General features: G+C 42.2%; 1 protein-coding gene across 1 annotated transcript in view; it reads right to left on the reverse strand.

Annotated features, from left to right (window-relative positions):
* LARS2 (leucyl-tRNA synthetase 2, mitochondrial) overlaps window positions 1-17,739 on the reverse strand; it is a 156,368-nt gene extending 138,629 nt beyond the window's left edge. The window contains exons 1-3 of the mRNA XM_068558880.1: window positions 17,626-17,739; window positions 13,632-13,886; window positions 7,919-8,047 (exon numbers count right to left, since the gene is read on the reverse strand). Coding sequence (XP_068414981.1) covers window positions 7,919-8,047; window positions 13,632-13,865 — 363 coding nt within the window. The 5' untranslated portion in view covers window positions 13,866-13,886; window positions 17,626-17,739. The remainder of the gene's footprint in view (window positions 1-7,918; window positions 8,048-13,631; window positions 13,887-17,625) is intronic.
* Window positions 17,740-18,046: the final 307 nt, after the last annotated feature.

Genomic DNA, 18,046 nt, shown 5'->3' on the forward strand with positions numbered 1-18,046 from the left:
CTCCTTTTTAAAGGGGAGAATATGGAATTTTCAGTATAAGTTAAAAATACCTTTTTTAAGAAGGAAGAAACGAACAGGCAAAAGTACAGTTCTTCCTCCAGCACGGGAAGGAAGATGAAGGAGAGTTAAGAAGACTTTGGAGGTTAAGAAGGGAAGGGAGCTGGGGCAGCTGATTGTCTGCCCTCCCAAAGAGGGAAGTACCAATTCCCCAGGAATGACCAGCTTTCTCTCCCTTTCATCAGAAAACAAAACTTTATATTTGAAACCAATTCAGCTTCTAATTAAGAGCAACCATGGTTACTGCTTCTGAAAAAAATTGCTATTTTCAGAGAGTGTCGTGGTTTCTGCGGAGTAGATTCAACACTTTATTTCCAAGAAATGAGAAACACAACATTTAATTTTGTTTAGCAAGTTTAATAACTCACTATTATTACAGGTTGGGGATCAAAATGAAGCGAATACTTCAGGGTAAAGAATCCAAATGACAGTAACTAGACCCAAAACAGAAGACCTCTGGGGATGTGAGGCAGATAAATCAGGCAGTTTCCAATCAAAATACTGGACTAGCAACTCATTGTCCCTTTCAAATTACATCTGAGAGGATAAGCCCTGGAAATCTACTCTCTACTTTCAGATGCCCCAGAGATTAGAAAATCTGAAAACTAAATGCCATGCGATGCATTCTCTGGGCGCTTCATAAACACTTGTTGACTGACTGGCCAACTGAAAGCTGATGAAACGTATATTATGGTTCACTTGCTAAGAACTCCCCTCACTTCCTGATATTTGTGGGTAATTGCATTATGATCATGCGGGTGCCAGACACATAGCCTCAATTTCCTTCCTCCTCCACAGGGAATAGCAAAAAGGCCCAGGCGGAAAACACTACTTGGGCAGTGCCCTGAGGCGTTTTGCCTGAGACAAATTACTCAAGGTCCAACTCTGTGAGGGGGGACTTGGCAGCTTGATGCTTTAACTGCCCCGCTTCTGGCCCAGAAGGTGCTGAGGAGACCAGCCGAGGTGGGAGGTGGGTAATTTTATTTTCTAACCATCTGTGCATACAACATATGAAAACACAACAAAATCACCATATGGTGCTAAACTTTAAATATGTCATCAGACATTGTATGAGTTTAAGAAGAAACCGATCGGCACTGTGGTCTTTACTGACTCCTGAAAGAGAATAATTTATCTCTGGCTTCAAGTGGCTCCTGCTTAAACATCCAAACCTCAGGACTACCGTATTCCTGCTATTATTAATTGGGTTACACTGGAAAATTGCATTACGGTTTTTAATGAGTTTTCTCATTGATCATTGCACATGAACCTTGCAACAAATCTATGAGGCAGGAGGCGGGTGGGAGGCCACTGCCACTGACTAAAGTCACAGATTCCTGATCAACTCATCATCCCCAAACCACCTCCCTCTCCACTTGCCAAGTCCACATGTAATTTACTTGTATGCCCAAGGCCTGGCCAACTTTGTGACTTTAGGTTTCCCCAAGAGAACTGTGATGATCATGGCCTCAGGCACATCTCCACTGACTACAACAAGAACGTGGGGGACCCCAATGATCTGCTTACACTCTTGTCTCATTTCTCTCCTTTGCACAACTTATTTGCTGCTATAGGAGGAAACCAAAGTAAAAGCAATCTTGAACTTTCCAAATCATCATTCTTGTCCATTCTCAAACCCAAATTACAATCTGCGGTCTGGCAGGCTCACAAAATACAAGGACAAACCACAGACTGGGAGAAGACATTTGCATTGTATTTAACTAACAAAGAATCAATAATCCAGACTATATAAAGAACTATATGAGGGATTTCCCTGGTGGCGCAGTGGTTAAGAATCCACCTGCCAGTGCAGGGGACACGGGTTCGATCCCGGGTCCGGGAAGATCCCACATGCCGCAGAACAACTAAGCCCACGAGCCACAACTTCTGAAGCCCACGTGCCCTAGCGCCCACACGCCCTACAGCCCGTGCGCCACAACTACTGAGGCCTGTGCTGCAACCACTGAAGCCCGTGAGCCTAGAGCCCGTGCTCTGCAGCAAGAGAAGCCACTACAATGAGAAGCCCTCACACAGCAATGAAGAGTAGCCCCTGCTCACCTCAACTAGAGAAAGCCTGTGCACAGCAACTGAGACCCAAAAAAAAAAAAAGAACTATATGAACAGTAAGAACAATATGAAAAAGACAAACAACCCAAGAGGTACTTGGCAAATAATGTGAGCAAGCCAGTCAGAGAAGAGGAAACTTAAATAGATAAAAAATAGCTTCACTAGGACAGAACTCAGGAAAACGTAAATTAAAAACACAATTAGATGCCATTTCCCATATATCAAATTAGCAAAGATTTAAAAGCCTAACATTAGTGAGTATTGTCAGGGATGTAGGGCTATACGAAATGCCATTCATTTCTGGTAGGAATATAAATTGGCACCAACATTTTGGAAAGCAATTTGGCAAGATATATTTATGCTGAGGAGTGTACACTCTATGACCCAGCAATGCCACTTCTCCCACAGGCTAACAGTCAGGTGCAAAGATGTTCATTGGAACAAAAATCTAAAACAATCTAAAACTCTATCAATGTGAAAATGGATAATTAAATATTGTCATAATTATACAGCACTTATAATGGATGAACAACTAACTCTAGAGACATAGATTAAATCTTGAAACAAAATACTGACTGAAAAAACATGCAGAATATTAAGATGTCTTTTACATAAAATTTAAAACACACAATACTACACACAAGTGTGTATGTATCCATAAACAATACATAGAATAAAAGCATGAAAACGTGAAGGCAAAGGAGAGACACTAGCTTTTTTTTTAACTGAAGGACTGGAATCTGATTGTGGAGAGGCACAACTGTATCTGCAACATAGAAAAGAAAAAGCTGAGATTAACAAGATTAAATGGTAATATCTGTTATATCAGGATGGCGGGTCTGAGTATTTAGAATAATGTTCTCTGTACTCCTGTGTTGGAAATGTTTATAATTTTTTAAAGTATCATATTTAAACTAAAGAGGATAGAGCCTACCTAGGGAAAGTGGATAGAGAAAAAAAAGAGAAGGCAGTCTAGAAAGGAATCTGAGGTAAGGTAGACAAATCCCTCGAAAAACACAAATTAAAACTGACAGAAAAAAAAATCAGAAGGTCTGAATAGCCTTATATCCATTAAAGAAATAGAACTGTAATTTAAAAACTTCCCACAAAGAAAGCTCTAGGTCAAGATACCACCACTGGTGAATGCTATTGAACAATAAAGAAAGAAATAACACCAATAATACACAACACTTTCAGAAAATGGGAAGAAGGGAACACTTCCTAGCTTGTTTTATGAGGCTAGCATAAACCTGATATTAAATACAAAGACATTACAAGAAAAGAAAATTACAGGTCAGTGTCTTTCAGGCACATAGGGATATTGACAAATGAATACAGCAATATATACATTCAAAAAAGTACATCATGACCAAATGAAATTTGTCCTAGGAACACAATGTTGGTTTAATATTTTTAAAAAATCAATCAACATAATACATCACATTAACAGATTAAAGGAGAAGAACCATGTATTGTCTCAATAGATGCAGAAAAGGCATATAACAAAACTCAATACCCATTCATGATAAAAATTCTGAGCAAACTAGGAATACAGGGATAACCTCGTTTCACTGCACTCTGCTTTACTGCACTTCACAGATACTGTGCTTTTTACAAATTGAAGGTTTGTGGCAACCCTTCGTTGAGCAAGTCTATTGGCACCATTTTTCCAACAGCATTATTTTTTAATAAGGTATGTACATTTTTTAAAAGACATAATGCTATCGCACACAACAAACCACAATATAATGTAAACATTACTTTTATATGCACTGGGACCAAAAAAATCCTGTGACTCACTTTATTGCGATATCCACTTTATTGCAGTGGTCTGGAACAAAACCCACACAATCCCTGAGGTCTGCCTTTAAAGCAGAACTTTCCAACCTGATAAGAGTATGCAAAGATGGAGTGGAGCAGGAAAACCTTGTGGAGTAAACTGGGAGGAAGAAACCAAGATGCAGCAAAAAAACCTGGAGAGTGGGGTCTCACGCCAAGAGCACAGTCTTTCACAGAGGGGGAAATGTTCTACTGTATTACATCCCACTGAGGTGAGACAGGATGACAGAGACACATCCAGGGAGGTCACTGGTGGCCTTGAAGAGAGCAGACTTGGTGCAAAGGTCACTCCACTTTTTACTTCTCATCTACTGTTCTTAGTGTGCCTTAGAATGACTTCCATATCTCCATTCAAGAATTAAGCAAATCAGGGGGATTCCCTGGTGGCGCAGTGGTTAAGAATCCGCCTGCCAATGCAGGAGACACGGGTTCGATCCCTGGTCTGGGAAGATCCCACATGCCGTGGAACAACTAAGCCCACGCACCACAACTACTGAGCCTGTGCTCTAGAGCCCGCGAACCACAACTACTGAAGCCCGCATGCCTGGAGCCCGTGCTCCGCAACAAGAGAAGCCATCGCAATGAGAAGCCCACGCACCGCAACAAAGAGTAGCCCCCACTCTCTGCAACTAGAGAAAGCCTGCGCGCAACAACAAAGTCCCAGTGCAGCCAAAAATAAAATTAATTAATTAATCTTTAAAAATAAATAATAATAATAATAAAAAAAAGAATTAAGCAAATCAGGGACTTCCCTGGTGGTGCAGTGGATAAGACTCCGTGCTCCCAATACAGGGGGCCTGGGTTCAATCCCTGGTCAGGGAACTAGATCCCACATGCATGCCGCAACTAAGAGTTCACATGCCACAACTAAGGAGCCCACGTGCCGCAACTAAGGAGACCGCGTGCTACAACTAAAGAGCCGGTGAGCCACAACTAAGGAGACTGGCTGCCACAACTAAGGAGCTCACCTGCCGCAACTAAGACCCAGCACAACCAAATAAATAAATCAATCTTAAAAAAAAAAAAATTAAGCAAATCTACCAACAAATTAACAAATTATAGAAAAAGGCAAGCTTACTGAATTTTTCCTAGGCCTACTGACTGATTTTGAATCTAAGACTCCAATACTACTACACAATACAGTAGAAAGGCTGGTGTTTGGAAAAGCAGGTGCCCAAGGACTATGTACCGAATGAATTAATCAATACACATGTCAGACCTTGCTATTGCAGAGCAGATATTCCTTCCCTCCTTAGAGTAAGGATCACTGAACCTGACCTGAATCCCAATCCCTGGGACTAGTCCTGACATTGGGAAAGAAGGATTTTAAAACAACAGGAAGCTCAACAGGCTTTCACACTGTTCACCATTACAGAGATTTGCTTCTTTTTTGCCATTACCACTTAGAAATGGCTGGACAAGTTTTCACCATATTTGGCGGTTATCTTGGGGATGATCTGACTTAAATATGGGCTATGAAAATTAACAAGAAATTAATTTCAAGAGCGCCTGGAGGATACCCGCCCCCGTCCAAGATAGCTTATCATCTTAAAGAGAGCAACTGAAACTGAGGAACAGAGGGAACCCTAGGTGCCTGCTGGTCACAATGACTAAGATACCATAAACCAAATAACAAAGAGTGGTTTCAGGAACCAACCGAGTCACAGGATAGATAATACAAATAGCAGGTGATGATCTACAGTCTAGTTGTTTCTAAGAAGGCAACTCCATGCAGCAGGCCCCAAGCAAAAGAGAGCACAGATTCATTTACTAAATGAATTAGATTTCATTTCACTTATTAAATGACTTCCCAGAGTAAGTCAGATCAGTATAAATAATAATCATGACTACCACTTATTAAGGGACTATTATGTGCCAGACACATGTACTATCTCATTTAACCCACACAACGACCCAGGAGGGAAGAATAATTATTACTATATTATCATCCCTATTTTAAAGACAAGGAGAGTAGGATTCACAGACATTAAATGACTTGTGCAGGGTCACTCAGTGAGAAAGTGGTACGGTGGGGTTCAAACCTGGGTTGCCCAGTCCCTGGGTCCAGCCTGACCTTGGGCTTCAGTTACTGTAAGGGACTCCATTTTGTCTTTTGGGCCTAAGCTGCCTACAAGGGTCCCAGTTATCTCTGGGCCTGGGGTTCTGCCTTGAGCTTTCTCTGTAACGTCTCATCCATCCGAGGGAATTAGAGTCCCACCTACATCCCCTCAACCACTTAGCCACTAATGTACCATAAATGTACAGTTTTGCTTTAAAAGGTTAATCTTCAGCAACTGGCCTGTACTCACTAATTGTCCAAAATAAGTTGGTCTAAGTAAAAAAAATAATAATAATAAATCTAGTTGAAGAAACACAGTTAGATATTATGCTTCATGACAAGAGCCAATTTACTCTGCACCACCTCTTTCTAATAAACATTGCAGAAGTGATGGAAAGCAGTATCTGGGAAAAATAACACCTGGCATAGCCCAGGGAGACATCCCCTGTAGAAGGCAAATCTCTGAATCTGACAGTAAAAGTCATTAACTCTTCAAGTGACAAAGAGACATTATACCTTGACTTCCTTTTTATTTTTAGGAATACTTCTTGCTGCCAATGTCAGTTCAGCACAAATTTTCAAACCAATTATGACAATGGATTCATGTACCTTTCTAAAAGAAAATCTTGATAAAGAACTGGGAGGGGGCAGATAACCTTTATATAGACCCTGAGAGGTTAATAATAGCAACAGCCAGTGGGAATGCCAGTAAATGTTTAACAATCAACTCTCTGGCAGAAAAAGCCCTGATTTGTAGGCTTTGCTGATTTCCATGATGTAAATACTCCCACCATGGTGGATTTCAAGCTACTAAGGTGACAAATAATTAACATGAAGTTGGGCAGACATGCGCACAGCTCTCAGGAGCTGGTACAAGCAGGCTCCAGCCCTCCACTGGCGATGCTAATATTTACTGGTTACATACTTATGCGCCAGCTATGTGCTAAGTGCTTCATAGCCATCCTCTTTCAATCCTTGTAACAGTCCAATGGGCAGGTAATATTTTATCCCCATTTTACAGATGAGAGAAAACTAGGTATTAGAGACGTTAATTTAGTAATTAGTCAAAAGTCGAACAGCTACTAAGTGTTCAGGGCTGGCATTCAAATGCTGGCCATCTGGTTCAATGGGCCATGCTCTCAGCCCCTCTTTGATCCTGCCTCTCTCTGTAAGGTGTTAAAGAAGCTGCTATGATCATTGCCACCTCATCTTACAGATGACGTGTTGGTAAAGAGTAGAGCGCAGGCTCTGGGGTAACTGGCAGTGGGGTAAAGGGGTCTACCCACAACAGACATGCAAGGGTTCCTCTCCTCCTCTCCCAGGAAATTTCACCTTGTCCTTCAAGGACAGATGCTCCCTCTTTAGCAGAGCCTTCCCCAACTCCCGCAGAGCTGTTACTCCCCACATATTTTTTTGTTAGGAAAATTTTACTTTTTCCATTATAAAATAATACATGCTCATTAGAGAATACAGAAAATATCAAATACAAGGAGAAAAATCTCTTGTGGCCCCACTTCCTACTCACAGCATTTGTTCCTCATCTCTACTATTGGATTCATTCCCCTGTTCAATGTTTGTCTATTTATGGATGTCAGCCCCATTGGACTGTGAACTCCTCCTGAGGAGATATCATGTGGTACCCACATTTGTAACCTCCTTCCACTGCATCCACACCCCACCTCCCTCCCTAGCACAACATCCAACACGCGGCTGCCCCCCAATTAATCTGGATGCTTTATTATGTCCTGCAATTCATGAGAGGAAACCCTGAGCTTTTCATGTTTATCTTCAAAGCTGTCCTAATCTTAACTAAGATTGGTTTTCTTCCTTTGTCCTACATTCATATTGTCCTGAGTCGGGCAGGAAAGTGCTATTCCAGCAGGCATCTTGCCTTACCTGCATCCCTCTCATCTTCTGGAAGCGTGCAATGGTGTCGCTGATGGTGTACACACGCACGTGGCCCATGTGCAGCTTGCCGGAAGGATAAGGGAACATGGAAAGCACGTAAAACTTGGGCTTTGATTTCTAGGAAAGAATGACAAAAAAATGACAATGAGTATTTATTAAGCATTCACGGGGAAACCTGCATGCACATAATATTTTGGCATTTTACTCAAGGTAATAATTTAACATTTTTAAAAGTTTTCTTTTTAAAAAACCACTCCTATAAGGTAAACTGACAAAAATGCCTAATACCAAAATTCAAAGCCCTGGCTTAACCTAAAGAATGTCCAAAATAATGCCAAACAACCTCAAAGTCCTATTACCCATATGTATTTTTAAATCTGTCTTTTTCTCTTTTAAAAGCTTCTCTTTTAGGACAGCTATCTAGGTCTTAAAGAACTATAAGTTTTTCCAAATGAAGCTCTGACACATATGTCCATATAATTCAAGGAAACAATGGTGAATCACAGAGATGTGACATGTCTAAAAATGGGGCCCCTCCCTAAATTCCCTGTAGCTGCGCGCAGACTTGGATTGAACAGTACGAGCAGGGTCCTCAGGCACCGGTTCAGGTGCCGGGCTTCTCTGCTGTATTGTGAGCTTATCTTTCAACAGAAAAAGTTGAAATGCGAAGGTAATGAGAAAATTTTAGCCAGGTTGCCATTTCCCAGGGGGTGATCTACAGGCAGCCTCAGGCCAGGGTTACATAACTCTCCAACTTCCAAAGACGCGGCTTCATCACGAGAAACACAGAAGAAAGGTAAATGCATTGGAATGGAATGAACACAGGGCAGGAGGTCCTCACTGGAACACTGACTTTTGGCACCTTAGTTCTTCCACAGTAAAATGGTGAATGCTGTCACGAGTTTGTGCACATGAGGGGACAACGCTCCACAGGAAAGGTGGTGTCATTTAATTGATTCCTTTTGGGGACCTATTGTTCAAGGGCAAGGACCATGTTTTAATCATCCCTTCCCCCCAACCCCACCTTCCCGGCTGCCCACCTCCCAGTTTAATAACTGTTGGATAAATGTTTGTCGGCCTTTGTGCTCTGAAGCCTGATAACAGACCTCTGCAGAGCACTTATTACTGAAGGGCACTTTTCCCAGCACACTTCAGCAATCCTGTCCAGGTGACAGGAATGTTCCCCCTATCCAACCTTAAATCCTCCCACTGGGGAGAAGGGGTGCCTCTGAAGAAAGGAAGAGAACAGGTAACTGCTTCTGTTTAGTCACTAAGGGTCTGGACTGTCTGATGTTATCATTACTTTTTTGCCACCTTCTATTTTTCTCTTTCTGTCCTTACTCCCTTCTGTGAGCTCTACTAGAGTTCTTTAAGGCCTTGCTTCTCCAAAATTAATGAAAACAAATGCAAGACAGAATATTCATAACCATTCTTTTGGGTATGTGTGTGTATTGGGGAGGTATTTTTTGGTAAGTATTTGCATGACTGATAATTGACAGCCAACCGTAATCAGGGGAACAGAAGAAACCAGAAATCAGATTCTTTCCAAATCTCATTCGACTCCCTGCTTTACACTTCCTTCTGCAAAGAAGTTAAACAAATCTTTAGCAGGGCCCCTAAAGGGTGGCAAAACAGACCAGAGTGGCACTTTTCTCTGTACTGCCCATCTTCTGGAAATTACCAACTGAGTGAGTGGTAAGTAAAGCTGCCTGAAGGAAGAGAAGGGAAAAGTGAATAAATAAGAAGTTTGGATAATACATAAACTTGGAAATCTGGAATACTGAAGTGACAGCTGCTATTGATTTCTAGAAACGGATGGAAAGCTCCACATTGATCATGTACTTTAATGTGGATCCATAACTCTTAGGAAAACCTCAGGAGCATGAGAGAGGACTTGAGATTCAGGAGTTAGTGGGGACTCAGGACTTTCCTTCTTTAAGAAGGCAAGTGACAGACAGTCCTCTCAGCTTGTAAACAAATCCCTCAAAGGAAGTACAAGACCTCGTTCTGATACTTGGTGCAGAATAGGAAATAAGCAGACTATCCACTCGATTCAAACATGACTCATTGCAATGGATTAGGCCTACTGCCTTTCCTTTGGGAATTTTTAGGGACATGGGAAAACAGCTGTTACAGAGTTCTTTGGGACCTGAAAAAAACAATAAAATCCTAGATATAAACTATCTCTAGTTTTTCACTTTAAAGTTTTTACATTAAACCTACTTTTTATTATAATCACTTTGATTTTATTATAGTGACATATATATTAAAATTATGTTTATTTAACAATGTTGCCCCAAACATTTTCCACATATAGCTTCTTCATTAACATCTCCATTTTGTATGCCTATCCAACAAAGATTAAATTTATAGCAAAACCGAGGGATTCATTATATACTAGCTAAGCCAAATTACAAAACTGAGTTTACAGAATATATATAGAAAAGTATTGGACTTCCCTGGTGGCACAGTGGTTAAGAATCCACCTGCCAATGCAGGGGACACAGGTTAGAGCCCTGGTCAGGGAAGATCCCACATGCCACGGAACAACTAAGCCCATGTGCCACAACTACTGAGCCTGCACTCTAGAGCCCGTGAGCCACAATTACTGAGCCTGCACACCACAACTACTGAAGCCCGTGCACCTAGAGCCCGTGCTCCGCAACAAGAGAAGCCACCTCAATAAGAAGCCCACGCACCGCAACGAAGAGTGGCCCCCGCTCGCTGCAACTAGAGAAAGCCTGCACGCAGCAACGAAGACCCAACACAGCCAAAAATTAATTAATTAATTAACTAATTTAAAAAAAAAGAAAAGTATTGCTAGCAAAGTCTTTACTATTCATGAATATTTTTATTTATTGCAGAAAAGGTATTCAGCTTATTGCCTGCCCTTGCCTTTTGCTTTTCTGTGTGAATTAAGTCATTTTCCTCTGTGACAATGAAATGAGTCCTATCTCTGGGAGTGGAAAGAAGGAATTATGGGAATTTATACTATAATTGAGTAGGAATCTGATTGAAAGGGAAATTTTCATAATTATATAAAAGTGTAAGAATTTAAGCCTTTAAAAGAAATTAAGATTGGAAGTGATGGAAAAAGGATGGTTTTTATAAGTGGGTCCTATTATTTTTGTCAGCTTCTAACATCAAGAGAAAGATAACTTCTGCCTCTTTATAGATCATGCTCTGAAGCTGTCGCTGAGTCTAGAGGATGGAGGGGGAAGGACCACTCAATAGGAGCCTGCAGCCTGGGATCTGGTCGAGCTTTGGCACTAGCTGTGAGACCTTAGGCAAATTCCTTTGTCTTTCTGGGCTCGGTTTACAATCTATAAATCAAAGGCAAGGCAAAAGAAGGTTCCTGGTGAAAGCATGAGCTCAGAAATCAAACGTGTCTGGGTTTGAGTTCTGGGCTCTGCCACAAGTGAGTTGTGCATCTCAACAAGTTACCAAACCTCCCTCTGAGCCTGTTTTCTTACCCCCAAAATGAGGATAATACTACCCACCCCCAGGGTTGTTTCAGGATTTAAATGAGATAATAAATGGAAAGATGGTGGCTGACATAGTAAAATGCTCATTAAATGGAAGTTCTTTTTATAACGATGATTATGATGATGATGGCAAAATATTCAACTTCTAGAAACTCATTCAGGTGGATTTCAAATGTAGCTAATACCAGAGAGAGGTTGATCATAGATGCTTCAAAATCCACCAGCATCTAGTCATGTTCTCATTCCTGACAAAGACACACCACACATTTTTATCCTCTTTCAGTCTATAAAATGGGTTCAGTCATATTTTCTCATTTAATTTTCAAAGCAATTCTGTGAGATAAACAATGCAAAGAATCTGAGGATCAAAGAGGTTAAACGATGCTGATGAGATCACACTGATTTGGGGCAGAACCAGTATTACTGCCCAAGCTCCCGATCCAGTGCTCTCTCCACTTTGCCATTCCCTAATTCAAACCCTCATAGAATGCCACCAGGGGATCACCCAAAATGTCCCCCAAGCCATTTACCCAACTAGTGAAACACAGTTTATTTTGATCCATTTAGTTTTTTACACAACCATATGCTTAAGAATGCAATGTCACAAGAACAAAAAGCTACAACTTCAAAATGTTTGGAAGTGACTAAATCTAAACCAAAAGTAAAAAGAAAAAAAGCTAATTTTATGCTCCTCATTGAGAATTAAACTGCTCCCTAAGGTCTGCTTCCAAAATACATTTAGTTACATTAGTCTGGTCATGTTGCCACGAAGAATTTTCACTTCCTAATGAGGTAAAAGTCAAGCTTTTATTGTATAATTATGCATTATATTTAAACCTTGCTTTTTATCATTTCACGTGTTACACACTACAGCTCTTAAATACCAGATTTTCTTTGTAACTAATGCCAAAAACCATCCTTCAGTTTAACACAAATAGCTACCCACCCCCATTTTTCATAATGATCAATCTCATAGAAAGAATGAGTCTGATAAGAGTGGAGAATCAGGAAAGGTGATTCAAGCACAGTGTGGTCTTGTGCAGATATATATTTACTCAACTGCTTGTCTTTGGCCTAATCTCTTTAATTAAACATAGAGGGTCAGTATTATTTGACTGGTAACTATTATGAAAGGATGGTCAGAATTTAAGAGTAAAACTTTATTTTATAGTGCTGTGCTCTGATCAGATTCAACATTTCATGTAACAAATCACATCTTCCATTTGTCATTTTGACCAATATCGTAAGGTCAGGGTTACTGCATCCAAGACTGATCCCCAGCAGGTTGGCCTCCCAGAGAAGGAGTTGGCCTCCAGCAGAGCACTCCACGGAAATTCGCTACAGCCAAGTGCTTAAGACAATTAATTCAGGTAGAGCGCTAAGCTGGTGCAGACAGACCAGAAGCCAAGGGTCCACTAACTTATATAGCTGCGACCATGAGGTTGGACCCCAGTCCCAGATCACACCTGGGAAGGGCTGGTACCTCCCAAGCCATGATGGCAGAATAGGGTTGGAGGTCAACGTCATGGGAGGGGAGAGGGAGGTACTTCTCAGAATATGCAGGAGCTTAAAAGTTCCACAGCTGAGGGGCCCAGGTGCCTCTCCTAGAGTCTCCTATGTGACCCTGCTGGCTCCCTGTGTGCTGCCCCACCATGCAGTGGACCACAGAGGATCTGACATCTGCTGTGGCTCCTGTCTTGATGAGTGTCCCCAGAAAATGCTGCTCCAGAATGCCCAGTGTGGCACCATTTGCATGCACCTTGTTTGTATGTGCACCACACTGAAACTCCTCCAAGCACCATCCTGGGCTCATCCCAGTTACCCCTCACAAGCATCCTGGGAAGCAGGTGGGCGCTACTATTAACACTGCTCATTTTAGATTTAAAAAAGTTGAAGCCCTGAGAGATTCAGAAATTTGGTTCAGGGTCACATACTCAATAACTTATTTGAATTCAGGCAGTCTCACCCCAGTCCAAGCCCTTAGTCCCTCTTCTCTACCCTTTCAGCGTCTCTTAGAATACTCACGGGACTTCCTTGGTGGCACAGTGGATAAGACTTCAAGTTCCCAATGCAGGGGGCCCGGGTTTGATCCCTGTTCAGGGAACTAGATCCCACATGCATGCAGCAACTAAGAGTTCGCATGCCACAACTAAGGAGCCCACCTGCCGCAACTAAGACCTGGTGCAACCAAAATATATATATAAAAGAATACTCACATCAGCTTCTGACATTTTGGAGGCCTGTTCTTTTATTCGTTGATGCCACCATTTCTCCACATCCTTTCTTGTCTGCAGCGTATACTCTTTGGTCCACTTTCCCGTGGCACTGTAAATACCTCTGGAACATCCTGGAATCACTCTCCTTCCCCATTTGATGACATCTGGACCATCATTTAGCTGCCTTTTCAGAAGAGAGGCATATAAACCCAGCCTCTGCCAAGAAGGAGCCATTCTTCAAAAGGAGGGAAGGCCCTGAAAGAGAGGGCAGAAAGCACACGTGTGAGCCGCCCGGAACCTCCCCGAGCTCATCCTTCCATTCAGCACAGCCAGCGCTCCCTGCCCGTCCACACGCTTTCCTCTTATTCTGATGACTTCTTTCCCTGAAAAGAATACTTTAGAAGTGCAATTGAGCTAAACACAAACTTCTTAATTGGAAAATATTAAAGGTGTTCGATGCTCCCAAACAACAAAGATACAAAAGCCCCATAGGAAAAAAAGGAGACCACCAACTGGGCCAGCTCCTGCTGCAACCTCACAGCTTGCCTGCACGGGAAGCAGCAGAGCCACCTCCGGCCCTCGCCTTTAGGCCAGCCCAGGGTCTGTACAGGAGGCTTTACTTCCCGTTGTCCAGGCTTCAGAAGAGCTCTAAGCACATCTGGGCTTGGCCTTAGGCTCAAGTATCAGAAGAGACCTGAACACAGGTCTCCCCGGAAGATCGGAGACTCTGAGCAAAGATTAACATTCTTCATACATACTACAAGTTAAGTATACTCAGTAGGCTGAGCCAGAAAATAACCATTATTTAGAAGACTGCTTATTCATTTAGTTCTTCATTCACCTACCAAATATTTATTGAGTGTCACTAGGTCCACACACTATTCTAGGCACTGGGGATAGAGCAGTGAACAAAAACAAAGTCCCTTCTTTCATGGCACTTATATACTAGTAGAGAAAAGCAGATAAGAAACAAACAAATAAATATATAACATGTGTAACAGTGATGAGTGTTATGGTTTTCTGGAATACAACCCACAGGTTGGGACCCACTAAGACATCTAGCTGCGAATCAAAATTCAACTTTAATTAATTTTTATTTATTTATTTATTTATTTATTTATTTATGGCTGTGTTGGGTCTTCGTTTCTGTGCGAGGGCTTTCTCTAGTTGTGGCAAGTGGGGGCCACTCTTCATTGCGGTGCGCGGGCCTCTCACTATCGCGGCCTCTCTTGCTGCGGAGCACAGGCTCCAGAAGCGCAGGCTCAGTAGTTGTGGCACACGGGCCCAGCTGCTCCGCGGCATGTGGGATCCTCCCAGACCAGGGCTCGAACCCGTGTGCCCTGCATTGGCAGGCAGATTCTCAACCACTGCGCCACCAGGGAAGCCCCAAAATTCAACTTTAATGTTTCATTGGTTTCCTCCAAAGCTGAGTTCCAGAAATGACCTCATAGAAGAAGTTTCATGTTTTATCACTGTGTTAAAGCCTAAGGTGACAGTTCATCAGATATTTAAGATTTATGACTAAATAGCCTAAACTTTCTGCCTTCCTGCATAACAGCATTAGCTATAGTGCAGAAACAGACAAAAACAGACCTTTCAAAACCAGAGAGAAATGAAGGAAGAAACTGGCACTCTGAGCTGGCATTAATTCTTTTTCGTTTTGTTTTGATTTGATTTGAATTTTATTTTATTTATTATTATTTTTTATACCACAGGTTCTTATTAGTTATCTATTTTATACATATTAGTGTATATATGTCAATCCCAATCTCCCAGTTCATCACCTCCCCCCACCCCCCACTTTCCCCCCTTGGTGTCCATACATTTGTTCTCTACATCTGTGTCTCTATTTCTAAGCTGGCATTAATTCTTGATCCTCTCAAAAGTTTTGTTTCGATGCTGGTTAGCCATTGTGAAAAAAGAAATACCAAAGAGTGCAGACAGATCACCAATATGAGCAATATGAAGGAAGGAATTTAAGTTCACTTAAAATTCTAATCCTGTCTCTATAACTTACTTATACTATGCACTAAATTATAAAAAACGTATAACAACATTCCGTGTCTACATAACAGTAAGCTTTCTAAAAATGTTTACATAATACCTGGCTCACTAATAACCTTTCCTGTACATAAATCAATGGTATAGACTAGAGAATTCTGAAACGGATCCAGGTATTTTAAAGAACTTAAAGTTCATAAAGCAAAAAGCACAAATAGATTAGAAAGTGATAGACTATTCAATGAATGGGGGGCTGATTCAAATTAGAGCCCCACCTCAAACCAAAAAGCAGAGTAAATCCCACATAGATTAAAGAATTTTTTAAAATACCATAAAACAAGAAAAAACATAGATGAGTATGTACTAATTCTGTAAAAGGTGCAGGATGTTCTGTCCTAAGCATAAAAGCAATGGAAGATTTCATAAAGGAAAATATTAATAAAACTATCTAAAAAATGTAAAATACCTGCATATCAAAACCACCACGAACAACATTAGAAAGCAAACAACAAGCTGAGAGAAAACTGCCAAAACTACAACAAAAGATTACCCTTCTCTATAAAGAGTTCACATATCAGAAGAGAAACAGTAACAACCTAATTTTAAAAATTGGGGAAGGAGAAAAGAGGAAATACAAATTGGCTAACAAATACCTGAAAAAGAATGACTTTACAACTAATCAAAGAAATGCAAATTAAAACAACAAGGAAATATTTTGCTTATCAGATTGGCAAAAACCTGTTATAAAAAGAAATGTGCACTTTTATACACTGCTGGTGAAATGCAAACTGATTCCAACTCCCTGGGGAGCAATCTGGTAATATATGTGTCAAGACCCTTTAAGAAAAGTCCACACCCTTTATGTTAGGGGAACTCAGCCATAAGTGCACTCAGGGCTATGATTTACTGCAGCGCTGGAGCTCAGTCCAGTTCCCTTTCTTTACATCCCAGGCCCTGCTCTGGGACACTCCACCACCGAAGCCCTGATGGACACTGCCTCTTCCTGATAAGGAGCAGCCATTTTATTAGAGGGCCATGCCCCTACCATGAATATGAAAGGTGTGATTCATATCTTGTGTTATGATCAACTTGGCCCTTTTCTTCCTTAGCTCTGTCACATCCAGTTCCTTGCCTAGATGTTTGGAATCTTGTCTCTTCTTCCACATCCTTCCAAAGCATCAATCCCCATTACTCCACTCCTCTTTAAGAGTCAGCCCTGATCTCAACCTCACTTAGGGCTTAAGGTTAAGTTTTTTGAGAATGGTGGGGGTAGCGGCCTGTGACCATAGAGGGAGGGGCCTGAGAACTGGACCCAAAATGACAATCATATACGGACAGAGAAACCTAGCAGAGTAGGAAAAAAAGGGCAAAGACACAGAACACAGAGAAGCACACGAGAGCATTAGTGTGCGCCCAAAAGAAAGTGTGCAAGAATGTACCTGGGAAATTAATCTTAAAGGAGCTAAGTTATGTGCAAAAACAACAAAAAAAAACCCCAACTAATTCTCTATGTGACCTCAGGGAAATTACTTCCTGCCTGGAAAATCAGCTTCTCCTTCAGATAAAGGGGTAAATCCAGTTGATCTCTGAGGAACTTAGAGCCCTAACATGCTGTGACAATGATCTGTGGGTCACAGAGATGATGTGGGCCAATGGATGTCTTTCGAGTCTAAAGCCTCAGCCCCGGGAGCAAAGATCCAGGGACCAACCGGGGTAGTGGAGCGGTGGAGAGAGGGAATTGAGTACAAAACTATGCGTACATATGCGTTTTTCTGGGAAAGGGTCCAGACCTATCAACAGAGTCGGTGGCTCAAAGAGTCTGAAGATCTGAATCTCAGAAACTTTTCCAGTTGGGAAACTGCACAGCTCCGAGACCACCAAACCCAGCCCGCACTTTCCCTTCCGGCTCCCGGCAAGTCGAAATCTACCAATCCGGGTAGAGGGGAGATCAGGCCTCGTCTCTTGCCCCTATGAGCCCGGGTCAGGGATTTACCTGCTCACAGGCTCTGGCCTACGCCTCCTTACGCCTCGGTTCCCACCTTAGGCGAACACGGCACGGCCAGTCACCACGGGCGCCGCCATGTTGGCAGAACAACAACTTTATCGATGGCGGCCACTGCAGACACAGACAGGCGGGGGCGGAGCCGAAGGAGTAAGAGCGCGGCCTGGTCCCGACTCCCGGCATTCCTTGAGGCCGGGGCCGCTGGGCGGCTGTCGCAGGTTCCGCTCTTCGGTCACTGGCACCGCCCCCTGGCCCCAAGCCCCGCCCTTGGGCCCAGACCTCCACCCTGCGTCTGGCGGCTGCAAAACTCTGGACACCCAAGGATCAAATTCTTAACAATTGTAGCAGGCGTGTGAAAGCCATCAGTTTAGTGTCCCTAGGCGGCACGTGGTGTAAAGACCACTGGAGGAAT

Source organism: Eschrichtius robustus, chromosome 12 (assembly GCF_028021215.1).
Source record: "Eschrichtius robustus isolate mEscRob2 chromosome 12, mEscRob2.pri, whole genome shotgun sequence".
Classification (NCBI taxonomy): Eukaryota; Metazoa; Chordata; class Mammalia; order Artiodactyla; family Eschrichtiidae; genus Eschrichtius; species Eschrichtius robustus.